The sequence below is a fragment of the Onychomys torridus genome, chromosome 5 (assembly GCF_903995425.1).
Source record: "Onychomys torridus chromosome 5, mOncTor1.1, whole genome shotgun sequence".
NCBI lineage: Eukaryota > Metazoa > Chordata > Mammalia > Rodentia > Cricetidae > Onychomys > Onychomys torridus.
Genome location: NC_050447.1, coordinates 91,345,984 through 91,372,268, shown reverse-complemented (window position 1 = coordinate 91,372,268; position 26,285 = coordinate 91,345,984). Strand labels below are relative to the sequence as shown.

General features: G+C 45.8%; 2 protein-coding genes across 10 annotated transcripts in view; one reads left to right on the top strand and one right to left on the bottom strand.

Annotated features, from left to right (window-relative positions):
- Ttc13 (tetratricopeptide repeat domain 13) overlaps positions 1–12,330 on the bottom strand; it is a 57,008-nt gene extending 44,678 nt beyond the window's left edge. For all 7 annotated transcript variants that reach the window (XM_036186968.1, XM_036186969.1, XM_036186970.1 and 4 more), the window contains exon 1: positions 12,072–12,330. In XM_036186968.1, the coding sequence (XP_036042861.1) occupies positions 12,072–12,297 (226 nt within the window). In that variant the 5' untranslated portion in view covers positions 12,298–12,330. The remainder of the gene's footprint in view (positions 1–12,071) is intronic.
- A 177-nt stretch (positions 12,331–12,507) lies between these two features.
- On the top strand, positions 12,508–25,699 carry Arv1 (ARV1 homolog, fatty acid homeostasis modulator). Of its 3 annotated transcripts, XM_036188420.1 has the most exons (6): positions 12,508–12,678; positions 15,518–15,637; positions 18,626–18,779; positions 21,659–21,883; positions 22,720–22,864; positions 25,366–25,427. In XM_036188420.1, exons 1-5 carry the CDS (start codon positions 12,520–12,522, stop codon positions 22,860–22,862), a joined length of 801 nt encoding a protein of 266 aa, XP_036044313.1. In that variant the 5' UTR covers positions 12,508–12,519; the 3' UTR covers positions 22,863–22,864; positions 25,366–25,427. The 3 variants fall into 3 exon arrangements, with proteins under 3 accessions (XP_036044313.1, XP_036044311.1, XP_036044314.1); XM_036188418.1 differs by lacking the exon at positions 22,720–22,864 and having other exon boundaries at positions 25,366–25,699; XM_036188421.1 differs by lacking the exons at positions 21,659–21,883; positions 22,720–22,864 and having other exon boundaries at positions 25,366–25,699.
- Positions 25,700–26,285: the final 586 nt, after the last annotated feature.

Sequence of the window (26,285 nt, the reverse complement as noted above, 5' to 3'; positions counted from 1 at the left end):
GCTGTGGAGCAGCTGAATTAAACACCTCCCTGTGTGGCCTAGCTGCCTTAGGCTTAAGACACACCTGCTCACATGTATGCACATACCCACACACACAAGAACAAAGCCTGGCTAGGAGACCTAACACTAGAAGATATGCACTAAGGGTCCAGAGCCCCAAATATATAAACATGCCCTACAACTCAATGAGAAAAAGACAATCAGATTAAAAATAAGCAAAGGGCCTTGACTGGGCAACTTTCTAAAGATATACAAAAGCTACTAAGCACAAGAAAGGGCCATCATCATTAATTAGAGAAATGCAATTTGAACCACAATAAGGATCTCCTCCCAACCCACAAGATGGCTAGGAGAAATTGGAAACTTTGGGCACTGATGGAAGTGCTATACGATAGTTCAGCACTGCAGAAAATGTGTTGCTAATTCCTCAAGTTGCACACAGAACCACCACGTGGCCCAGCAGCTCCATCTCTGACTATATCAAGAACTGAACACAGAAACTCAAACAAATACTGTACACTTGTTTGTGGAAGCAGGATTCACAAACGGTGGTAACTAACAGCTCAAATATTCATAGCAGATGAGCAGACAGACTGTGACAGATACACATGATGGGTTATCCCACCATGAAAATAAAGTACTGATACACAGAACAACATGAAAAAAATGTCTCATACATGAGTCTCAGTGACAGAAGCAAGACACAAAAGGTCACAGAGTGTACAGCTCACAAATGTCCAGATGGGTAACTACAGAGACAAAATGGGAAGTGATGGTGTCTCAGGGCTGAGTAGATCAGAAATGCCTATGACGGTGATTCTCAATCTGTGAGTTGCAACCCCTTTGGGAGTTGAAGGACCCCTTGCAGGGGTCGCCTAAGACCATTGGAAAACACAGATAATTACATTATGATTCATAACAGTAGCAAAATTACAGTTGTGAAGTAACAACAAAAAGAATGTTATGGTTGGGGTCACCACAACATGAGGAACTGTGTTAGAGGGTTGTAGCATTAGGAAGGTTGAGAACCACTGGCCTATGGGGTAAGGAACCTCTCAGTGGGGACAGAAATGTTTGAAGTAGTTGCAGAACATGAGAAATGTACAACTGCCAGTTACTCCAAGACAGTTTGTTTCCAGTCATGAGAACCTCACCCCAGTCAGCTGTTTAAAAAGTGTGTTGTGACTCCATGGTAATTAAGAAGCATCCGATTTCGCCCAGGGAACCATCTGGGGCAAAGAACAGACTGCTGAGCAGTATCTCAGGGCCACGAGAGCTACAACCAAAGGAAAAAAGGCCAGACACTGCCAACGACAGCAGCAGATGACCCTACTGGACCGCAGTCTGTGTTGGAGCTGACCAATAGGAAGCAGGATGTCAGGGTTCTAGGACCAAGGGCACTTGCCAACAGGACTGATGACCTGAGTTCAATCCCTGGAAGCCACATGGTGGCAGGAGAACCGAGTCCCAAACTTCCATAAATGTGTTGTGGCATAGGCACCCCCTCCCCCACGAACTAACCAAACAAACAAACGTAAGAAAAATCTTTTTTAAAACACAGGAGATTGGAAGGCCAGGCGTGAAGTACACCTTCAATCCCAGCACTTGGGAGTCAGAGGCAGGAACTCTGTGAGTTCCAGGCCAGCTAGAGCTACATAATGAGACCCTGTCTTTAAAAGCCAAAAGTAAAGGGAAGAAGGGAGGAAGGGAGGGAGGGAGGGAGGGAGGAAGGGAGGGAGGGAGGGAGGGAGGGAGGGAGGAAGGGAGAGGGAGGCTTGGAAGGAGGGAGTCAGCCTAGGGAAAGTCCCCTTGCCACCTCACTGCTTCTATCCTGATGCCTTGCAGACTCCAGTTGCAATAACGCGCATTCTCCAGTTTGAAGAGGCCTCCCACCGAACACTTCACATGTCCCATCCCTGCCTCTTCACTAAGCACAGATACTGTTTTAATAAGCTGCAGCCACCCTCATCTTTACAAACTTACCCAACTAGGATAGAGTCCAACAAATGTATGTGCCGAGTCACTTGCCCTCTGGCAAGTCGGAAGAGAAGTTCTCAAAGTACTAGCATTGCCTTTACTAGCTCACGCTGGCCTGGAACATCCAATCCTCCTGTTTTACCCACACAGTGCTCCAGTTACAGGCGTTCATCACCACATAGGGCTTCATGCTCATTTTCTGGCCACCTGAATCTACTCCAATATAGCACACAGAAGAACTCCCAGCCTCTATTTTCCTAATTGCTAGCCTGCTGTCCAAGCACCAATGACTAAATCACCCATTTGCCCATCATCTTCATAATGCACTTCAGCCATTACAGTCTGCTTCTAAGCATCCCATCCTGGCCCCAGGGAAATCTTAAAGATGACTCCAATTCAACAAAAGCCAGGTGAGGTGGCGAATGCCTGTAATCCCAGCACTCAGAAAGCTGAGGCAGAAGGACTACCACAAGTTCAAAGTCAGCCTGGGCTACCTGGCAAGACTGTATCTCAACAAACAAAAAAAGAAGAACTTGCCAACTTCTGTAATAACACAGACAAATGAAGTCTAAGCCCCAAATGGATACTTTTTAAAAAATACAATACTAATTCTTGTTAACTGAAGGAAGTATAAAGAAAGCATAAACATTAAGGCATTTGGAATAGCCTAAGAACTACTGTGAATTTTGTGCTCACCAGCTTTTTAGCAGTAGCTGAGTGAATTAAGCAAGCAACCGTGTACGGCAGGTGGGGTTTCTGGCACAGGGAAAGACTGGCAAACGCTATTGCTATCATGTGGCTCCCAGAAAGATTTGGTTCTAGGTTAGGGTTTTATTTGTTTGAGGTGATCTCATAGCCCAGGCAGTGGCCAGATCTATGAAGAGCCCAATCTGGAGAGGGAAAAGGGAAAAGCCTTTCTGTTACAGACATGAAAGACAAGCATCCAGCTGTGACATAGGGAAGAAGTCACTAGTGACACTGGGAAAAGCAGAAAGTCCAGACAGAGGGAAATGGTTAGGTCTGCTTTTATGTCAGATGCATAGGCAAGGGCCAAGCGGAAGCAGCAGCAGCGTGGTACACACTCAGGGAATGCTGAATGGATATGATCTTATGATGGGTCACGAGGCAGGGCCACCATGATGGAACGGGAAGCTTCACTTACTAAGATAAAGAGCCAATACAGGCAGAAAACAAGATCCTAAGACAGCGAGACTGAATTTACCTTCTTAAACAACCGCCCCCTCAATAACACAGTCTACATCTTACTCCTAAGGCCACACAAAGCTATTATAGCGATTTGCAGATTGCATCAAACTCCTCTAACACCAACTAGTGTTTCTCCACATTTCCCTTTGGTAGGCTGCTGGATACTTAGTGTTTTCAGGGAACTAGGTCTTAAATTTCATTGTACTTTTTTCTCGATGCAAACCCACGTGCGAACCGCGCTATAAAAGTTGCCTTAAATATAAGGCGAGCTTAACTGTACTTTTTTCTTGACTTTAATCTGACTGCTTTGGAGGCAATGTCATGCTGGCTCAGAGCTCAGGTACCTTGATGGTGTCTGATGCTGGGCATGACCCTCAGTTACCTTACTTCTGTGCCCCATTCTTTAGGATGGGAAGGGCCACAACCAATAGCTGCTAAGATCACAGCCCAGCTTACAGAAAACAGTCATTACTTAGCACAGGTTGAGTGTTATTTTAAAATTATTACATTTATTGGTGTATACATATGGGTGAACACGCCACATGTGGACATCAAAAAATCTACTCTCTCCAGCATGTGGGTTCCAAGATTCTAACTCAGGCCATCAGACTTTGTGGAAACTGCCTTTACCCACTGAGCTGTACATCTCTTATGTGAAATGCTTGTACTGGAAGAGTTTGGGGTTGAGGATTTTTTTTTTTAAATTTAAAAAGATTTATGTGTATGCATGTTTTGCCTCGATTTGTGTATGTGCACCATATGTGTGCCTGTCCTCAGAAATCAGATGAGGACATTGACTCCCTTGGAACTGAAGTGGTTGTGAGTCAGGATAAGGATGCTAAGAGTTGAACCTGGTCCTCTGCAAGAGCAACGAGTGCTGCTAAGCCAGCATTCCAGCCAGACTGGGGATTTTGTTGTCTCTTTCGAGACAGGGTCTCTCTCTGTAGCCCTGGCTGTCCTGGAACTTGCTCTGTAGACCAGGCTGGCCTCAAACTCAGAGATCCACCTGCCTCTGCCTCTCAAGTGCTGGGATTAAAGGTATGCGCCATCACTGTCCAGTGACTGGGGATTTAAAAAATTCTGTATTTGATAAATATGAGCTATCTAGGGGATAGGGCCCACATCTTAAGAAAAAAAAAAAAATCCAAGTTTCACACACACCATGCACATGTAGCCCAAAGGTCACTTTGTGCAGTTTTCAATGACTCTGAATATGAAACAAAGCTTTACAATATAGAATTTTCTACTTATGGCACCATATAAGGGCTCAAAGTTCTGCATCTGGATCTATATACATGGATTGAAACCTCTCAAGGGCTGCAAGAATATATTAGATTCAGCTGTGTATTAAAGCTGAACGTTGGCCAAGGGCCTGTCAAAAGGCAAAGCCATTTATTATATATATTTGGTGTTACCCAGCCTTTAATATTCCAGCTGTCGCTGGGCGGTGGTGGCGCAAGCCTTTAATCCCAGCACACTGGAGGCAGAGCCAGGCAGATCTCTGTGAGTTCGAGGCCAGCCTGGTCTCCAAAGCGAGTTCCAAGAAAGGCGCAAAGCTACACAGAGAAACCCTGTCTCAAAAAACAAAAAAACAAACAAAAATATTCCAGCTGTCCTGCTATGAAATCTGTACGTGCCCAGACCAATTCGGAAACAGTTAGCTTCCCAGATCTGCTGAACCTACTAAATTACTAGCTGCTCTGCTGAGTTTAGGAGACCTGCTGGCGGGAGACGCCTAGCTTTGTTTCCTGTGCTAATGAAGCTCAGACCATCCCCTCGCCGTGAGGAGGCTTAGTGGTTCTCCAGAACACTCTGAGAACAAAAGAGGTTTTTACATATCAAGGTGAAAGGTAAGACAACTTTCCTGAGGAGGCAGGGAACAAGGTGTCGAGGGAAAGAAAAGGCAGGCATTTTCTGTGGACAGGGACAGAACAGCATGGGTGAGAGAAGAGAGAACGACAGAGGTTCCCTAGCAGGTAAGCAGATCTCGGGTAGAGTTTTCTGAGTACCAGGAGTAGAGAGCAGCAGAGATGGAGAAAGAGGATACAGAGGATGAAGATGAGGCTGAGGCTGAAAGCATAGGAGTTAGTCATTAGCAGGACTATGAGCTGGGGAGCTGGACAGAATTGCAGTTATAGAAACAGGATTTCATCCCAGAGAAAATAAAGTAGATGAATATAGAGCTTGTTATATCTAGAGTTATTCCTGCCTTGAATGCCTGTTGGAGTTATAGTTGAATTGATATAATTTTGTCTTAGAGGAATAAAGTTAACAGAGATTAAGAACACAGAGTACATAGATTTTTTTTTCCTTAATATCCAACACCAGACATAGCAAAGCCCCCTTGGACTCTGGGGGAATCAATAGAAACCCACCCCTCATTAACATCTATTTTCCTCATTTCCTTTGAGGCCAAAATAGTATGTTTTCGCTTCCATATGCTTCACAAATCTTATTTCTCCCCATCCTCATTCCTCTTAGGTACATGAAACATGCAGCACAATCAGGGCATGCATGGGAAGTAAACTTCAATGTTCATGACTGGAGGAGGGGGTGCTTGGGGTTTTTAGGGTTTTGTTATTTGCTTGGTTTGGTTTTGGGTTTTGGGTTTTTTTGAGACACAGTCTGATATAGCCCAGGCTGGCCTGCACCTTACTATAAAGCAAAGGCTGTTTTGGAACTGCAAATCGTCCTGCCTCGGCCTCCCAAGTGAGATTATAACTCTGAGAGCCTCTACTCCCAGATGAGTGTATTTAAGATCACAAAACAAAGCCACCTCAAAGCCAGTGTAGAGACTTTCTACTGCCAGTGACAAAGCAATCACATGATTAGATGAGGGTATATTAGAAAGAGGACCCACTCAGCCTCTCCGAAGGGACAGCATTTTTAAGAAAGCTTGAATGTGACCTGACCAAGTCAAAACCAACTGCATGACATATAAAGGGCATCACATGTAAAGAGAGCAGGAGCCTGAAGAGAAGAGTCAGCTGCTCAGAACAAAGAAGCAAATGGGGGGGGTGCAATTCAAGAGCAGGACAGGTGGCAGAGGACAGACAGACACAGGCCTGGCTGTGCATTTTTGTTTTCTTTACTTTTGAGATAGTGTCTATGTAGCCCTGGGTGGTCTGGAACTCAGAATCTCCCTGCCTCTGGCTCCCAAGTATTGGAATTAAGACTTGTTCTGCCACACCTGGCCATGTGAACTTTTTTTTAAAAAAAAGATTTAATTTTGCCAGGTATAGGGGTATACTTCTTTAACCCCAGTACTCAGGAGGCAGAAGCAGAATGATCTATGTTCCAGGCCTATGAAGGGCAGAAAAGAGTGTCAAATCACATAGAGTTGGAGTCTCAGGCAGTTGTGAGCCACCCAACATGGGTGCTGGGAAATGAAGCTGAGTCTTCTAACAGCAAGTTCTCTTAACTGCTTGCTGAGCCATCTCTCCAGCCCAACCACATGCATTTCAAAAAGTCAACAACTTTCCCATAATTCCAGTCACTGTCAGACATCAATTGGACTAGAATTGTGGATCAGCTCCAGGCAGTGACAGATGGATTCACCCAGGGAGTAGAGCCCCTTGGTCAGCCTACCAATAGTGGCAAGGGGCCAAGCAGCCTTTATATGTGCAGGAGGTCCTGAGCAGAAGATGGGCCCAGAAAGGCCTACAGAGGGTCTGGGGTCCAGGAAAGAACTTGAGCATGTGTCAGCCAATCTAAGTCCACTGCTCCATGCTGGTCCTGATTCAGAGGCCATGTAAGACGTCATCGAAATGTGATGCCTTATCACATGTCAAAGCTTCAACTATTACAGCATACTGACTGGGGTCCTCTTTGATCACACAAAGAGGTCCACTGTTAAAACCACGGTTTCCACAGTATCAGGTGCATTTTTTGCATATGTCAAGTTTTAGTAAGAATGTCCTGTCTCTCAAAGGTGAACCTGGCACAGTAGACTATTACAAGGGAGATTCACCCAGGTTAGCCCTCTAAAGTGCCTGTACTTGTCTTAATATCCGCAGGTTTAGCAGGCTATGTCCTTTGCTCACATAGATGTGAAATCAGCCCTCATCCACATGTCTGGTGGTTCCCGGACTTCCTAAAAGGAAATATATTTTATAGCAGGGCATGGATGCATGCCTATAATCTCAGTATTTGGGAGGAAGAAGCAGGTGGATCTCTATATTCCAGACCAGCCTGGTTTACACAGTGAGACCCTCTCTCAAAAAAAAAAAAAAAAAAAAAAAAGTAACAATGTATAAAAGACACATCGGAAAGGCAAATGTGTCTGCAAAGACCATAGCTACTCTCACAGGGTCCAATCATCTCAAAGTAATCAATGCCATTTCTAGTTAAATCAAAGGACTTTCTGAAGGATGCTGTTCCCAGGGCAATACTACTGTGGCCAGTCCCTATACACGTAGTAAGGAAAACACCTTACCCTTGCCAACAGATGCAGGTCTGTAGAAGACCAGCTCCGGCCTGTCAAAGGGTTCTTGGAGGGAAGAAAGAGGAATGAGGAAGTATTAGATAGAAATATAGGCGGAGCCGATAAGAAAGAGACACAAGATAGCTTCAGGAGGGCCCTGGGTCAATACCCAGCTGCCTCGACTTTAATCATGATGGGCTTTTTATACATCAGCAAGGGGAGGAGCAAAAGATCTCCCCCTTTGAAGGATGAGGTATAAAGTATCAAGTGTAGACCCTTCAAGACACCTGGTAACCACGCCCTTGACCAAATCATTCCATTATGCAGCCCTTCTGGACAAAGCAAGCTCAGACTTTCTGACCTTGAGTAAGGCATACTAGGGAGCCTCTGTGGGCTACCACACAGGTCTATTACGATGACATGTCCCAAAACCAGGTGCAACCATACACTAACATTCAGTTCTGAGAAAGCACCCCCAGTCCCACCCAGGACACCAGCAATAGGGCTTGTACAGCTGTTCACACAGCACAAAACTTGGTTCTCAACTTCCTCTAAGAACAAAAAAAGGAAGCTGTTCTCTTTCCATGCTTCCTTCCATTGATTCTAGCCACACCTAGGCATAGTGAGCAAGATCAAGTTCCTGTAAAGTGTCCCACCCAAGAAAGACACACGACATTGGCAAGTTAGGCCTTGCTGAGTCTGTCAGAACTACAGAGCTGGGCCCATGGCTACTTCTTACTCTCCTGGCAAGCAGCCCTTCAACTTAGATAGATGGGCACAAAAAATTATGGGAAAATAGCCTCAATTCTAAAACTGAAAAAAAAAAAATTTTTTTTTTTCAGTTTTTTTGAGACAGGGTTTCTCTGTGTAGCCTTGGCTGTCCTGGAACTCACTCTATAAGCCAAGCTAGCTTCGAACTCACAAAGATTCACTTGCCTCTGCCTCTCTCAAGTGCTATGATTAAAGGCATGTGCCATCACCACCCAGCTAAGGCTGAAATTTTTCAAAACACTCATTTATTATATGTGCCAATATTCGGAAGTGTGCACTATGTGTACATGTGGAAGTCAGAGGTCAACTACAGGTGTCAGCTCTCTCCTATTGTGTGGTTCCTGAGACTGAACTCAAGTCCTGCTTGGTGGCAAGTACCTTTACCCAGTGGGCTATCTCACTGGCTCAGTTCTGTAATTATTTATCCCAACAAACTTAACACGCTCAAAGCTATAAGCTATCATTCAGAGTGCAGTATTCAACAGGGCTTATGCAAAAGTCACCAACAAGATGGAGGTACCCCTTGGAAATCTACCATGAAGACATCAAGCATAGGACTGTCACTTAAAAACAACCAAGTCTGGCGGCTGGAGAGATGGCTCAGAGGTTAAGAACACTGAATGTTCTTCCAGTCTTCCAGGGGTCCTGAGTTCAATTCCCGGCAACCACATGGTGGCTCACAGCCATCTGTAATGAGATCTGGCACCCTCTTCTAGCCTGCAGGCATCCATGTAGACAGAACACTGTATACATAATAAATAAATAAATCTTAAAAAAAAAAAAAAAACCAACCAAGTCTGTCACTTAAAAATGTTACATACGGGCTAAAATGTGGCTCAGTTGGTAAAGTGCTTGCCAGGAAAAAGCCCCACCATTAAATAAAAAAATAAAATTAAAAACCACCAGGTGTGGTGGCATGTACCTATAATCCTAGCATTTGGGAAGCAAAGGCAGAAGGATGAGGGGTTCAAAGCCACATGCTGCTATACAGAGAGCTGGAAACCAGCTTGGGAGATATGGCATGCTATCTCCAAAGAAAAAGGAAAAGGAAAAGCCAAAAGCCTCCCTTAGCTCATTGCTCCTATAACTGCAAAGAAAGAGAAACCAAAAGTCATTTTGGGAATTACTGGAAATGCATGTGTTGGATTACTAAAATGTAGCTTCGAATGTCTGTAAAGAACTCAGAGGTCATTAGCACTAACCAATGTGCCATTTGAATGACACACAGTAAAGGTTTGTAGAAAAGCAGGGAACCTGTATTCTTTATTCCGTGGGCAAGTTTTAATTGATACAGACTCTAACTTACTAAATCCACAAAACAAAGGAGTCAGGTGGAAATGTAGCCAGGTTCCAGTCAAGAACAGGGAAGAGAATTGGGAAAAGGCTTTGTTCAGTATTTTCTCCCACAATTATAAATTAAAAATAGGGCCACAGGAATAAGAATTTTTTTAACTTTTATTTTAAGAATAAAATTTTCAGGTTTGATGGCTCATGCTTTTATTCTCAGCACTCAGGAGGCTGAGGCAGGAGGACTGTCAGAAACTCAAGGACAGTCTGAGCTACAAGTTGAGTTCCAGGCCAGGCCAGCTTAAATTAGTGTATGCCAATATCAAACAAAATAAAGCAGGGGGGAAAAAAAGCAAAAACAAATAATATACCAGATTGTTTCCTCTCTTTTGAAAAAATAAGATTATTTTCTCAGGGCTGAAGATGGCTCAGTGGTTAAGAAGATCCATATTTGGTTCCCAGCACTCACAACAACCTGTAACTCCAGCTTCAGGTGATCTGCTACCCTCTTCTGGCCTCTGTGAACACCCACCCATACCTACCACCCCCCCCCCCCTCCCCCCCCCCCCACCCCACAACAAAGACATAAATAGAAGTAAATCTTTTTTTTTTTAATATTTTTTCATGGGAAACTAGGATCATAACATTATGAATTGTTTTCAGTAAGAAACATAAAAATGTACCGGAGGCCAAAATATCACTACAGGCTGGGAAACATGTAAACCCAGGACAGAGACAGATAAGTGTGCTTGTGGGTTTCAGGCTTCAGGGATTCCCTGGAACCAGGCTCCAGGCTAATGGGCTCTCACTGGAGCCATGTGCACCTCCCACCACTGGGGGCTCTGTAGTAAGGGGACAAGTATGAGACAGGCTGCAGATTGAAAACCAAGCAGGCATCATGTCAGCAACCTGCACCTGAGAGCGACTCTTGCTCTTTGCCCCAAGTCTAGAGTCTGGTTTGATGTGGCAGGTAAGTAAGTGACTATGGTAAGATCAAAGGTGCCCTCATGGTGAGGTCAGACCTGTATGATTTGGGAGACCTGATCAGTTTTGGGCATCATCAAGAGTAGACCATTGCACTGGTGGTACTGGAGCAGGCTATGTCATGCTTTAATTGCCTGTTCTGAATTTGTCCAGGGCAGGTGCCTGAGGAAGGCTTCACAGGGTCCAATTTCCGTATAATTGTACAGGGCTTGGAAAAACAGATTAAGAGGCATTTCTTACAACCACTTGGCAGTTAAGATAAAACCTGTCTACAAAATCGAGCATGGTAGCTCACACTTGTAATCCCAGCACTTGTGGGGATAAAGCAGAGAATCATGGTAAATGTAAGTTCAAAGCCAGCCTGGGCTACAGAGACCCTTCCTCAAAAACTAAAAAAATAAACAAACAAAAAAATGCCTGAAGCAGTGTCCTTTGCCCTTCTAGCAGAGACCTTGGGAGTTAGCATTTTCATCGTGCCTCAGTTTTCTGAGATAAAGAGCTGCCATCCAACAGGGTGGCTACTGCTTTTATGGTAAATTAATCCGCCAAATTAACAAAGCTAAATGAGGAAAATAAAACCCCACATTCAAATAAAGAGTCTCCTATTTACAGACAATTTTAATTCACAGAGAGGCAACTCCCTTGCTGAGATTCAGGGATTCAGGAGGTGACATTAACAATGGCCATTCGACTCACTAAGTCCACATTAGCCATGCTGTCGGCAGCCAAGGCTGACCACAAAATAAGTTACAAAAGTCACTCTCAGTAACTGAGACTTTATCCAAGACGCCAGATGGTGCTCAAAGAAAATCAGATTGGGCTCATCTTGGGATTTTATCTCAGCTAGGAAATTAGGCAGTGTCCAGGCAGGCATAAGGTGCTGTCAGTGGGGTGTCTTAAGAGCCAGCTGTTAGTAAGTCTGGAAGACCCAGGCCAAGGCAAGTCGTAGCATAACCCACAGAGGGGAAGAGATGGTGGGTAAAAAATGCCCACTGTACAACTGAGGACGGAAAAAGAGTATGTGTATTTTGCCCAGAGTTGTCTTCCATCACTTACTCTACAGGTCTGCAGCATCTGCTTTCAATGAATGAGCCTGAGCGACTAGAAAGCACGCGGGATCCAGGCCTAAGGCTCTACCCTTGGGAAAACATCTGCGGGGCACCGGTCGGTGCTGATGTCACCCCGCAGATCCAACTGGCTTGCATCTCTCAGGGTTGGATTCCTGGGGTGAGGAGTGAGCCCAAGACACCCACCCGGGCAGGCAGAAAGGAAGTCGGACTTCCTGGCCCACGCCAGCAGGCACACTCCAGGCGAGTCCACGTCCCTACCGCCCGCCTGAGCCCATCCCCGCTCTCTCCACCACCCAGGTGCCTCCACGCTGTGCAGGGGCGGCCGCATGGAGAGGGCAGCCCGGCCCACTCACCGCACTCCGGGTACTGGTCCGCCCAGTCCCCCGACTGCGGGCAGCCGCCGCCCGCCGGGGCTTCCTGATGCTGCCGGTGCTGAAGCTCCTGTTTCAGCAAGGACAGCGGAGAGTAGTACTCAGTGGCCCGCGCGCAAGCCAGCGCCCCCAGCAGCAGCAGCAGCGACAGCACCACCCCGGCGCCCGAGCTGCCCCAGCAGCCGCAGCCGCGGCCGGCAGGTGCCATCTTCCTGCACGGCGCAGGCGCGGCTATGCTCTGCCCGCCGCGGGCAGGTGGGCGCGGCGCGTGGCCGCAGTACCCCCCGGGAGTCGTAGTCCGCGTCCTCTTAGCCTCCAGCTCGCATCCAGCATCCGGACTACAAGTCCCAGTAAGCCCCTTGGCGCACCTTTTCAGGTCTAGTGCACGCGACTTCCGCCAGAGGCCGGAAGTAGTGGCCCTAGAGTGGCCATGGGGACAGGCGGGCGTAGGGGGTCGCTGTCCGGGAAGGGCACCGAGGGCGCGGCGACGGCTGCCTCCCCTTGCCTGTACCGTTGTATCGAGTGCAACAGGGAGGCCCGGGAGCTGTACCGGGACTACAGCCACGGCGTACTCAAGATAACCATCTGCGTGAGCGCGCCAGGGGCGGGGCGGGGCTAGGAAGGCGGACCCGAACAGAACGCCCCAGGGTTGGGGGCGAGGCGGGGGTCCCTGAGCACGTCGGGGAGGAGTGGTTCTTATGATGGTGGGAAAGAGAAAGCAAGGAGTTCACGAGGACTTTAGCGAGGCCACTGATTTTCTAAGACTTACGACACCCAGGAGTGCTGGCGCATTTCTGTGACTCCAGCAGTCCACTAGCATGCCAGGCACGAGGTGGATTACCAATTCGACGCCAGCCTTGGTTACCTAGAGAGACCCTGTCTCAAACGAGTGAATGAGTGGAGAGAGATGTGATTCACTAGGGAAGTAGGCATTGTAGCAGAGAGTGTGTCATTCTCATGTTGAGCCTGAGGAGATGGAAGCAATGTTTCAGGTCTGGTGCAGAAGACATCTCTTCGAAGAAAAATCTGTCGTTTCAGGGTACTTGTCAATTAAATAGTAAATGTACGAAATGGAATAATTTAGCCAAAATAGAAAACATTCACTATGGGCAGGGATGTTGCTCAATTGCTAGAGTGCTTGCTTGACATGCATGAAACCTTAGATTCCATCTCCAGCACTACATAAATCCAAGAGGCATGGTGGTACGCACCTGTAATCCCCGAAATTGGGGAGGACCAGAAGTTCAAAGCTATGAGCAGATGTGTGTGTGTGCTGGGAGCTGAACCCATGGTCCCTGCAAGAACAGCAAGTGTTCTTAACCACTGGGCCATTTCTCTAGTCCCCTACACAATGATTTTGAGGCCAGCCTGGCTCAGAGACCCTGCCTTAATTTTCTTTTCTTTTTTTTTTTTTTTAACTAAAAGTAGTAAAGTTCCAGTTAGTTGTTCTGCTGCTCGTGTGCATGTGTGTGTTGTTTCCCTCTTATGTTCAAAGTGAAGGTAAGGAAAGAGTAGAGTGGGGTGCTGATAGAATGACAAGCAGGTCCCACTGATGGATAAAGTCAGCTGGCTTAAGTGAGCTCCCTGTCTGTTGGGAAAGAGGATAGGCAGCATACAGCATGGTACTAGAAGTCGCCTCTTCGGTTCAGGTCATTGGCATCATCTCATGGTAATAGTCTTCAGATGGCATGGTGGCATGCTTTCATACCTTTCTAACCCCGAGGTTAGAGACTAGTGGCTCCAGGTAATTAACTTCTTGGAGCCCATGAAGCTCTGAGGAAGGAGAGCTCTTGTGATCTAGTAACATTCACTGCACAGGCATCTGACTGACTAACATGATACTGAAGGAATAGGACTCTTGTTTCCTGATGAAAGACAGAGAAAGGGACTTACCAACTTAACAGTTTTGTTGTGTTTTTAACAATAATGTTGCATCTCTAGGCTTGAACCTCATGAATGAGGGGAGAAGGCAGGCTCTACATCAGTGGCAAAGGAAGGGAAATCTGGGAAAGAGCCATTGTCCTGATCTTGTGGTTAATCTTTTTTTTTTTAAGATTTATTTATTTATTATGTACACTGAAGAGGTTGTCAGATCTCATTACAGATGGTTGTGAGCCACCATGTGGGTGCTGGGAATTGAACTCAGGACCTCTGGAAGAGCAGTCCTCTGAGTCATCTCTGCAGCCCCTTGTGGTTAATCTTTAACTCAGTCTTTGCTCGGGTAATCTGTAAAAATGTGAATGTCTGTGCCTCCATTTTGACGGACAGATTGATATTTGAGGGAACAGCACAACTTCTGGAACTAGCTGGAAAAGCATGTTATTTCTTACAATGGCGTGAACAAAGTGGAGAGTCTCTTCTAGGTGAAAATGAAGCTGTTTTATTATGATGACGTACAGGGTTACAATTCTCCAATGCACTTGGCTTTTCTTGTAGGTTTTGATGTAACTAAAAGGTGGTCCTGATATGTTTGTGTGCCTGTTATTTCAGTTTCTGTTCTATCCTGTCAGCCTTTCAGAGTGTCCATCTTGGAAGCTGAGGGAGTCTTGATTTGAGTGGCATAGACCCAGGGTGCACAACCCAGGTTCAGGCACACAGCTCAGCACTCTCCACTGTCTCTGTGGTTCTTGATCTCATTGGAGACAAGCCCAGGCTTAGGATCGCTGACATTGTACCCTGATCTTTATCTAGCTGTAGCTCTCAGAAGCTAGAAAATAGGGACTTCATTGAACACCTTCCACCAAATCCTGAGTCACCATCTCTACCACAACCAAAGTGTGTTAGAGATTTGCTTTTAAAAAATCATACGAACCAGGCCAGGCAGTGGTGGCTCACGCCTTTAATCCTACCCAGCACTCAGAAGGTGGAGGCAGGTGGATCTCTATGAGTTCGAGGCCAGCCTGATCCAGGACAGGCACCAAAACTACACAAAGAAACTGCCTCAAAACCCAACCCCACCCCACCCCAAAAAATTGTACAAACCAAAAGTGGAATTGAAAATAGATCTTCTGAAATACTTTTGTGCCTGTCATGGGTCTTTAAATCAAATTCTTTTCTGGTTTTTTTTCTGTTTTGTTTTGTTTTTTGAGGCAGGATTTCCCTATTCAGTGCATGCTGGCTAACCTCAAACTCAGGATCCTCAAGCCTCTGTGTCTTAAATGCTGGGGTTGCAGTTATGTGTTACCACACCTGGCTTTCTTTTGGGATTCCTGAATATAAATTCAAATATTAGCTAGAAGCTAATATTTAGTCATCATAAAGCCACTTCTTACATGGGTGAACATTTTTAATCCGAGGATTTTAAATAGATGCTTATACATCTTGTCACTGGGAAAGTCTAAAACAGACTCCAATTTTTAAGTCCTTTAAAATTTCAGAATGTATTAATTTGTTTGCTCTAATATTACTTTGTTGCTTTTTTTTTCCAGAAATCTTGCCAGAAACCGGTAGACAAATATATTGAGTATGATCCTGTTATTATCTTAATTAATGCCATTTTATGCAAAGCTCAGGCCTATAGGCATATTCTTTTCAACACTAAAATAAATGTAAGTTGTGGTAGTTTAAATTTGTTAAAAATTCTGTATATATGTCGAAGGAGGAAAGATATGTGCACTTGATACAGGTGTCTGTGGAAGCTGGAGTTACAGGTAGTTAGTCTTGTGCCTGCTGGAAACACAACTCCTGTCCTGTGCAAAAACAATGCACCCTCTTAACTGCCAAGCCCTCTCTCTCCAACCTTGGGTTTAAAATTTTTTAATATTATTTGATGCTTTTGCACTTAAGGTGGCTGCGCACGCCTGTAATCCCAGCACTCGGGAGGCAGAGGCAGGCCGATCTCTGTGAGTTTGTGGCCAGCCTGGACTACAAAGCGAATTCCAGGACAGCCTCCAAGCTACAGAGAAACCCTGTCTCGGAAAAAAAACAAAACAGAAAGGAAGGAAGGAAGGAAGGAAGGAAGGAGAGAAAGAAAGGAAAGAAGAGAAAGAAAAAAAGAAAGAAAAGAAAGAAAAAGAAATAATAACCGTTCAAGCAGAATTAAAGGATGTGTAATAATTCTAACTGGGGGATTTTTTTTTCTTCACTCATCATGTCTGGAGGTTTTCTAGAAGGAATAAATAGAAATTTAAAAGTGCTTAGTGACTGTGTTCCAGAAGGTGTCACAGCAAGATGCAGACAACTAGTCTGGATTGTCTCTTGTAGATTGCCTCTTAAAATGTTGACTTTGAGCAGAATAAAACTAACTATATCTGGGTGTGTAGTTCCTTACCTCACTGCTGTGACCTGATACTTGAGAAGCAGCATCTTCAGGTGGGCTCACCAGTTGAGTCCTTTGTGATGGAGAAGGCATGTCAGTGAAAGGGTGGGCTTAGTAGACCAGGAAACAGAAAGGGCCTGCCCAGGCTTAGCTGGCTGGCTGTCTTCCCCATTTCTGGGCCAGGGGCCCAGCCAGTGTAACAGTACTGCCCACATTCAATCTTCCCTCCTAGGTTAGTCCTGTTTGCAAACACCCCTAAGACAGACTTGGAAGTGTACCTTATTAATGCCTTAAGTGTTTTTTTAATCTAGTGAATGTAGCAACCAAAATCTAGGGCACAGTAGAAGACAATTACACCTAAATTTAGGAAGCAAACATTAAAAGATAACTGTTTTTAAAAGCACAATTTAATATGTTTTACACTCTGCTATTAAGAGAATGCAGGAGCCAGGTGGTGGTGGCCCACAACTTTAATCACAGCAGGGAGGTAGAGGCAGGCAGATCTATGAGTTCGAGGCCAGCCTGGTTTACAGAGCAAGTTCCAGAATAGCTAGGGCTACATAGAGAAACTCTATCTCAGAAAACAAACAAAAGAATGCAGGGAATGAATAACAAGTCAGAAAGGTACTGACATTTAAGGTTGGATTTTTCAAGATGTGCACTTGGCTTACTGAACTGTAAATGGCTTAATAGTTTGGGTTGAGTTGACAGGTAAAATGCAAGACATCCAGTTAAATGTGAAACTTGGATAAATGGTGAAAACTTAGCATTCAGTCTGTCCCAATTATTGTATGGCATATACTAAAGACAGATTATTTGTTGTGAATCTAAAATTCAAATTTAACTGGTTATATGTTCTTAATTGCTTAATCTGGCACCCACTTAGTTTGGGCAGAAGTAGACAGTACAGTAGTCTGCCCCTCAAATAATCAAGGCCTTTAAAAAAGATTTATTTATTTATGTTTATGTATATGAGTGCTCTATCTGCATGTATGCCTTTATGCCAGAAGAGGGCAACAGACCCCACTATAGATAGTTGTAAGCCACCATGTGGCTGCTGGGAATTGAACACAGGACCTCTGCAAGAGCAGCCAGTGCTCTAACCACGGAGCTATCTCTCTAGCCCAATCAAGGCCTTTTAAGTGACCAGAGTGTCAATTTTAAAGCTTGCTTACACACTGAAAATTTCCTGGATGGGGTGCAGGAGACCTCCCCCAGGCCAGCTCAGTTAGCATCTTTGTGGATGGCATATACCTCTCCCCAGATGTTTCCAGAGTGCAACCAAAGGACATATATGCCAGCTGAGGAACCTCAGAACTGAAGACTGGGTCGGGTCAGGTCAGGTTCACACACATGCTTTCTCATACCCACCATAAATTACTGGAGAAAGCTCATTTTGCAGGAAAAATAGATTGGGGAAAGGCCAACTCTTACCACTTAGTGTTTTCTATTTTGGTAAAACTTTTGGATCTTAAGAGCTTCCAACTTATTTCTACCATATGGTTTTTTTCTCTTTCATTGACATAATACTCATTCAACCCAAAGGCTTTTTTTTTTATTCCTATTCAGACTAATAGTTTATGTGGTGTTCTGAAATCTTTAAATTAGCTGGGCTTGGTGGTATATACCTTTAATTCCAACACTCAAGACAGAGGCAGGTAGATTTGAGGCCAGCCTTGTTTACAGAGTTTCAAGACAGCCAGGACTATGCAGAGAAGCCTATCTTAGAAAACAAACAAAAAATCTTTAGATTAAATTCATTCTCTTCTGACTCATCCACCTATGTTAGTCACATAAATGTTGTATTTGACTATGTATGGATTAGAGCTGAACTGTTAAAAGCAATGATTCCTGTAGGGATGCACATTAGGGTCTCTCCAGGAATTCTGCAAAATACACCTATCCAGGTTTTACTCCTAAAAAGCTGACTCCAGACTGGGTCCTCTGATAGTCCAAGTTTGGAATTCTCCATGAGGTTCCAATAGACACTGCTAGTTAAGAACTCCAGACTTACATAACTAATTCAATTAACCAGTTACTAACATTGGCAAATCCACCTGGGGCATTCTCGGTACAATTACTGAGTAGAATGTGCTGCACATTTATAGTCTTCGTACTTGAAAGGCTGAGGCGGGAGGGCTATCTGACCTTTTCAAAAAAACAACAACAAAAAAAAAAAACAGAATAAAGCCTACAGCTACTTAGCTGTAGTGTGCCTGTTGGTGTGCAGTCAGCCACATGTTTGACCTGACCCGAGGACACTGTCTTTGACTGTCAGATCCATGGGAAACTCTGCATGTTTTGTTTGCTTTGTGAAGCATACCTGAGGTGGTGGCAGCTGCAGGACTCGAGCCAGAGCACAGCCCCCGATGACCTGATCCGGTATGCCAAGGAGTGGGACTTCTACAGGATGGTTGTCATTGCATCTTTTGGTAAGCAGGCTCCGATGTACACACTGCTCATTAAAGCTAAAGCAGCCAACACAGGACTGGAGACTGCATCTTCAGCCCCGACATTAACCTGCCTGGGGAGCTTGTCTGTACTGCCTGCTTAAATATGTGTGCTTGCATTGTCTTAAATATTTGGTAGAGAAATAATAATAGTATAGTTATCAGACTAGGACATTTTGTAGAATACTTTAAACCATTTTTAAGTTCTTATTGTCCACCTTGAAGAGTGCATCCGTTCTCTCACTGAAAACACATTAATAAGTACCTGATATTTCCCAGTCCATTGGGCTAACTGCTTCGTGCAAATGTCCAACAGTGAGTTTACTGTTTAGAGGACTGCATCCAAGGAATTGGACTATTCCCCAAACTTACCTCTGTGTGGAAAGTGCCTTTCATTGAAATTGAAATCCATGGCTTTGTCTCTAGGGCCCAAATTACACTGAGTTAATTCTGTGACAATTTATTTTCAGTTTCCATCCTTCTCTGGCCTCAAAGGCCTTTGACTTAAGCCAGACTGTGGCATACATTTGTACTCCCAGCTACTCTGAAGCCTAAGGCAGAGGGTTGCTGGAACAGAAGCTTTGAGGCCAATCTTGGCAAAACAATGAGATTCCATCTCAAAAATAAATTAAAAATAGCCCTTCAGCTAATCATGAGTTACTGTTTCAGAAATTCTCTGAGTATAATGCCTTCCACATCATTTTCTGGACCATTTGCCCTCTTTTGTCCTGTCTGCCATCATCCCTACCCTCCCTTGCATCTCATGGATCTGCTCAGAACTCCCTGGTACCCATGTCTGACCTAGACCTTTCTCTTGACCTCTGGATCCTGTGTCTACCTGCTTCTTACCAGCTAGGTAGAAGGAACAGCTAGTGAGTTCTCATCTCTAAGCCTGGTCTTACTCTGTCTCTGCCCACAGCCTCTCACTGCAGATTGCCAAGATCAAAGCCTTGGGGTCCTGCCTGAAACCTTTCTTTGGAGACTTCAGTTCAGTCATTGGAGGCCTCATTCATTCTACCTTCAGAACAGTTCTGTACCTGCTTCCCATTGCCTCCATATCTGGCTAGAATACCATGGCTCAGATCTGATGCTGTACCCGAGGTCTCTTCCTCATACAAAATGTTCCCTTTCTGATGAGCCCAGTGTCTGTGTATGGGTCTGCATATAGCTCTTTCCAGCTTTCTGTAGTTTTCTGTACACTGACCGTCTTTGCAGTGGGATAAGCCCCTTGCTCCTTGTGGATCTCACTGCACCTTCTGCCGCCACTCAAGCCTACTCTAACCCAGCTGCTTTAGACACGTTCAGTGAGCCTCCAGCTGATGGCCTTTGACCTGGCTTATCCCTTTTCTCCAGTGCTTGTCTTTGATGTCCCCATGTCTGACTTCCCCATGTTGCTGGAGTCTTGGCTTCAGTCTCATCTTGGTGACACTTATCCTTATAACACCTCTACCTTCTCCCTGACAGCCCTGTTTCCTGCCCTGCTTTGCTATGCCTCTCTCAAGGTACACACCATCTCACCTAATACAAGTGCTGTGATTATTATCAACTTCTTACTGATTTGCCTTCACCCACTTAGATTAAACCCAGTGAGTGTTTGGCCTATCATGACTGCTCAGTAGACATTTGTCTGAGTAATCAATGAAGGGTTTCATACAGATGGACATGCAGACCAACCTGAGCATGTCCCATCAGTTAAACTGGGATTACTCATTCACTGTCCAGCATTGCTGGCTGACTTAAGAACTACTCTGTATTCATATAGTAGACACTGGAAAGGCATCAATGAAAAAATAAAAACAACCACAAAATACTGATCTTCTCTCCTTTGGGGAGCTTAAAATTAAGGATGGTTGTGATTTGTTTACTTAGGTTTATGACAATTTTAATAACCATAATACACATTTAGTCCATAAATAAGATATAATTTGGACTCTGTTGCAACTTTAAAAAGCTTAAATGTAGAATGTTTCTTTATTCTCTAACTAAAACTTGAAATGCACAGGATTTATTACCATTTACATCTTATAGACAGTAATGGAAATATACTCAAGGGAATTGGAGAGATAGCTTAGTGGTTAAGAGCATGTAAAGATCTGGCAGAGGACCAGAGTTTGATTCACAGCACCCACACTGGGTGTCTCACAGCTTCTTGTAACTCCAGCTTCAGGGAATCAGATGCCCTCTTCTGGCTCCACAGACACTGGCACTCATGTGTATATACCCAAACAGACAGGCACAGATAATTAAAAGTAAAATAAAATCTTAAAAAAAATGAGGAATTTCACCCAACTCAAGAGCTAAACATAACAATTTCAGGCTTTAAAGCAAAGCTTTCTCAGGGTGGTGACTCACATCTATAGTCCCAGATAGGATCCCAGAACCTTTGTTTTGTTTTGTTTGAGAGGGTTTATCTGTATAGTACTTGATGTCCTGAAACTCTATCTGTAGACCAGGCTGGCCTCGAACTCATAGAGATCTGCCTGCATCTGCTTCCCAAGTGTTGGGATTAGTGTGCACCACCAACAACAACAACCAGCTGATCCCAGAACTTTGAGATGCAGTAAGGCCAGAAGTTTGAGACCAACCTGGGCACCGTAGCAGGGCATCAGCCCTCACTCCCAGCCCAAAAAGAAAAAGGAAAACTCTAAAACCTATTGAAATGTATTTCTTAAGTCATGCCAGCAGGATTTAACACAAAGCCTCTGTGTGTGTGTGTGTGTGTGTGTGTGTGTGTGTGTAAGAAAACTGTACTATTAAGGTGTTTCTTATGACATCTGTGTTGGGATTGGAATTAAGATTTCTTTGTTTTCCAGGGGTTAGATTTGGGTGAGACATCTGTATTTCTCTCATTTGCTCCTTAGAACAAGCTGCCTTTTTTGCTGGCATTTTTGCTTTTCTGTGGGTAGAGCAACCCATGACAGCAAAAAAAAAGCCCAACTTCATTTTACTACTGAAAGCACTGCTGCTGTCCAGCTATGGGAAGCTCCTGCTGATCCCAGCCGTCATCTGGGAACATGACTACACACCTTTGTGCCTCAGGCTCATTAAAGTGTTTGTCCTGACATCGAATTTCCAGGCAATCAGAGGTGAGTGTGTCCCTTTTTATCTGACGTGTCAGCTTCTAGCCTTTATGGAAGGTTAAAGTCTTGGCCCTGTGGCATCAGATTTGCTGAACCTGAGCTTTCCACAGACCCTTGTTGAGCCTGAGTGTGTCAATAGAGTCCTCCACACAGCAGACACTTAGGAGCATTCAGTTCAGCCATATGGTATTGCATGTCTTGAGTGCACATTCATCCACACCATCTCCCCTGTGGGCTAGGTAGCAGCCTTTTGTTACCTCCACTTTAAGAATGGCTTTAAGGGCTATAAAGGCTTGTCCAAAGTTACAAAACTGAACAGTTATCTGGCCAAGAGAAAATGCCAGGTGCCTGCCTCCCATATGAAGACAGATGAGCCTTCACTTTTTAGGCACTGTGAAAAGCACTGTTGTGAGTGAGGCTGCTGTCTGGACTTCTTGTCACAATGCTGCTCTTCTGAACCATGATGCTGCAAGTGCAACTTCCTTCCTGTTAGTCTCTAAACCTTCTGGTTGGATGGTGGTGGTGGTTTTGAGACAGTCTCCCCCTGCAGACCAGGCTGCCCTTAAACTCATTGCACTCCATCTATATGAACCTTCTGAGGGCTGGGATTATAGGCAGGAACCACCACACCTGGTTCTTATTCTTCATTTCATGGGCTTCCGCCTCTTTGCTTGAGAAGAGCTTGATGCTTGTGTTAGGAGGAGAGGGGACATGTAGAGCAGGGTGGGTGTCCTCAGATGAGCTTCATGCCCCAGTTTCCAGTTCTCAGCTCCATGCAGCGCACAGGCCCTGCTGTCGTGTCCTGGGAATCCCTAGGACAACTTGCTGTCTTTGCTTTCTAGTTACTCTGAACACCAGCCGCAGGCTGTCCCTGCTGGCCGTGCTGAGTGGCTTGTTGCTGGAGAGCGCCATGGTCTACTTCTTCCAGAGAATGGAGTGGGATATGGGCAGTGACTGTTCTGTCTACAAGACTCAGGACTTCTGAAGGTACTGGAAACAGCTAGTTTCTCTGGAATTAACTTTGCCTGGAAGACATGAATAATCTCATCTACTTATTCCACATGGGGCGCCAGCAACAAACCAAAGAAATGGTTCCACCCACATCTAGTTCCATGAATTGGGATTACTGATAGGAACATGGCAATTTCCTAGGCAGCCATGCCACCAAGGAAAGTCTCCTCAGAATCTATTAACTTCTGGTGGATCCTGGGGAGGGATAGGGGCTTGCAAACCTCCCCATGACTGAATGTGAATAGGCTTAGCTCAACATGAGTCATAATAGCTGCTGAGAGTTGAGGACAGTGGCTGTCAGGCCTGGAGGTCAGCATTCCCCAAAAATTCTGTCAGACATGGGTCCTCTTCTGCTAGATAGGAGGGTGGTGTGGCTGAGTTGGTGGTGCATATGGCCTCTCCTCTCACATCCTCTGCTTCAGGCTGTCTATCCTCCAGGAGGACTGGGGTGCTGGGCTCCTGTGTCCTTCTCTTGACCCTCATCACTTCTCCCCACCTGGTCTCATAGTCTAGCTCGCTCTGGCCCTTGCTGGGGCTACAGGCCCTGACTCCATCCAGCCATTGACAGCTGGCTGCTGCCTTTCCCAGCACTTCTCTCCCATAACTCCTGTCTCCCAGCCTCTCCCCTCCAGATTCAAATACCTCTACTTCTGACTACTTGTCCTGCATCTCTCAACCACACATGGACCCTGAAGGAAGCTGCTGAGTGGTTCTCCGCCAGGCCCTCAAAATACTTATACTTCCTGTCTTCCACCTTGCCTGCCAAGCCCTGTGTCTACACAAGGTTCAAGATTCTTGAGTGGGTGGTCTCTGCTGGCCATGTGATCTCATCAGGACTCAGTGGCCTCTGAGAACTCTCCTGTCTAAGACCCGAATCATCCCCCACTTCTCAGCCACCCTGCCTCCCTGTGTTGACAGTGCAGTGGCTGTGGATTCCTTCAGTTTGTTCTCTGTTGGAAAGCCCTCTCTGTCATCCGTGGTATTCCTTCCTTCTCTTGTCTTGTTTTCTGCTGTGTGCAGCCCCCTTGGGACCGATTCTGACCTCCACATGAGGAAGCAGAATCCTAGCTTGAAGAAATGCAGGAGGGCCCATAGCAGGAAGGGAGGCCATGCTCCTGCTCACTCCTTCAGTCTGTGTCACCTGGCATGGGGAGCTCCCAGCCCCTCACATGCACTGTGGTGCAGCCCTGCCTCCTGCCGTGCTTTGATCCAGCTCTTCTTCCTTCCTTCTGGGTCTTCAGAGGTGTCGCTGCTGGGCCTGCCCTATCTCCTCCATGTGCATGTGTGTGCAGCAATTTGTCCTGAACGTGTGTCTGGGCTGCTGCTCTTCCTGCCTTCCCCTTTGCGAACAGCTCTTTCCACGCCCTGGCTCCACAGGCCTGAACTTCACAGGAGCTACACGTGTACTTCATGCTCTGTTTCTCAGACCTGCTTCCCGGCTTGAAGTGTGACCCTAATTAGTCTTAACAATAAAAACCCAGGTCAGAGATTGAGAGGGAAGCTGAAAGATCAGAGATGCAGAGCAGCGCCCCCCTGAAACCTTACCTCTGCGAACCCTCAGATGGAAAGGGCATCCTGTCTCCACGAACCCTCAAACTAAATGAGCTGAGAGCCTGTCTCCACCCACCTTACGTTCCTCCTCCTTCCGATTGTGCCGGGACTAAAGGCGAGTGCCACCACCTGCTGGCTCTGTTTCTCCTTTAGACTGGTTCCATCTCATGCAGCCAGGCTGGCCTCAAACTCTTGATCTTCCTGCTTCTTCCTCCCTAGTGCTGGGATTAGAGGTGTGAGCCACCACTGCCTGATCTCTATGGTTAACGAGTGGCTTAGCTCCGCACTCTGATCTCCATGCAAGCTTTATGTATCAGAACACAAACAAAGTACCATCCAACACCTGCAGGTGCTGGGATTCTAGCCCCACCTCCTCCATGTGAAGGGTGCCTACTCCTCCCAGGCCCTCTCCTGGCTCAGTGCTGGGTCCTGTCCCCTGCCTGACATTTGGTGAGTCTAAGAGTGTGGCCCTCCATCCAGTATGCCCGCACTCCAACTGCTACTGTGTCTACATTCTTCTACAGAACGCCACATTGACTCCTGAGGGAGGACACCTCTCCACACTCTATCCTGGGCTTCCACTCCATCGGCCCCTCACAGCAGCTGCCGTACAGATTCCACCTCAGGCCACCCTGGGCTGGGTTTCCTCAGTGTTGCTGTGCATCTGGTTGTCTGCTGTCATTTCTGTAAGGCAGGAAACTCAGCTCTGAGTCTTTAGAGCCCGCTACAGAGCCAGAGGCCTGCTTTGTTATCCTGTAGTTGGTTCTGTCTGTGTCCTTGAAATTGCACCTGGAGAGACCCTGCCTCAGGCTCCACTGGGTCCTCCATGGCTCCTAGCCAGCCTTGGAAGTAAGTCTGTGATGGTGAGAACAGGCCTTCGGAGTCGTCTTCTGTTGTCCACAGCTTTCTTCTTCCCTCTCTGGCAGGACCAGCTACCTCAAAAGAGAAGGCGCAAGAGAACCGAGGCCTCACTTTCTGTGAGTGGAGCGAGAGACTGGGGATTCCTGGACACCCCCAGACACCCCAGGAAGATCTGAACCACCTCGACACAAGGCTGAGAGCACCGAGTGACAGACACACTCACGGGCAGGCACCATGGTTCCCAGTAATGAGAGGGCTCGGCGCCATTCCTTTGGCGTGTTTGTGTCCTTGAAATCTAAAAGGACACGGCTGGCCTAAGAAATGGTACTTTGTGTTTTCTGACAGAAACGCTTTTCTCTTAAGTAGTCTTTCAGAATAAATCAAGGTTTTTTTTATACATTTCTGATTCGTCTTTTGAATTGCCTGAGCCAGAAATAACCAAGTATCTTGGTTATTTCTCTAATGCTGTGTCATAAAACATCATGACTAGGGTACTTTATTTAAAAAAAAAAAAAAAATGTTTAAGCCAAACGATGTTGACACACGCCTTTAACCCCAGCACTTAGGAGGCAGAGCCAGGCAGATCTCTGTGAGTTCTAGGCCAACCTGGGCTACAGAGTGAGCGTGGTACTCAAAGAACTGCACACAAGAAACAAGAGTCAGGTGTGGTGGTACTGTGATTCCCAGCTACTCCAGGCTGAGCAAGAGACTCAGGCCAGCCTGGGCAGCACAGTGAGGTCAAAAGCTGTTCGAGCAACTTAGCAAGACCCTGTCTCAAAATAGAAAGGGCCAGGATATAGCTTAGTGCTAGACACTTGCCTGGCATGTATGAGGTCCTGTGGGCCAACCAAAGAAGAGGTCAGAGCAATCTGCTCAGTCAGTTAAGAGCAAAATTATGATAAGACCAGTTAGCTGCCAATGCAGTAGCATGTGAGAAGGAGAGGGGCTTTCCTACACTCAAACCCAGAGGGTCATCTCCGTGCTG

What these genes read in the sequence shown, in the direction of transcription:
- Arv1 (XM_036188418.1), top strand. Translation starts at nt 12,520, where the DNA reads ATGGGGACAGGCGGGCGTAGGGGGTCGCTGTCCGGGAAGGGCACCGAG. An exon ending in TTTTCAACACTAAAATAAAT is followed by an intron (nt 15,638 to 18,625) that starts GTAAGTTGTGGT and finishes TTTGACTGTCAG; the next exon opens with ATCCATGGGAAACTCTGCAT. An exon ending in GGTTGTCATTGCATCTTTTG is followed by an intron (nt 18,780 to 21,658) that starts GTAAGCAGGCTC and finishes TTTGCTCCTTAG; the next exon opens with AACAAGCTGCCTTTTTTGCT.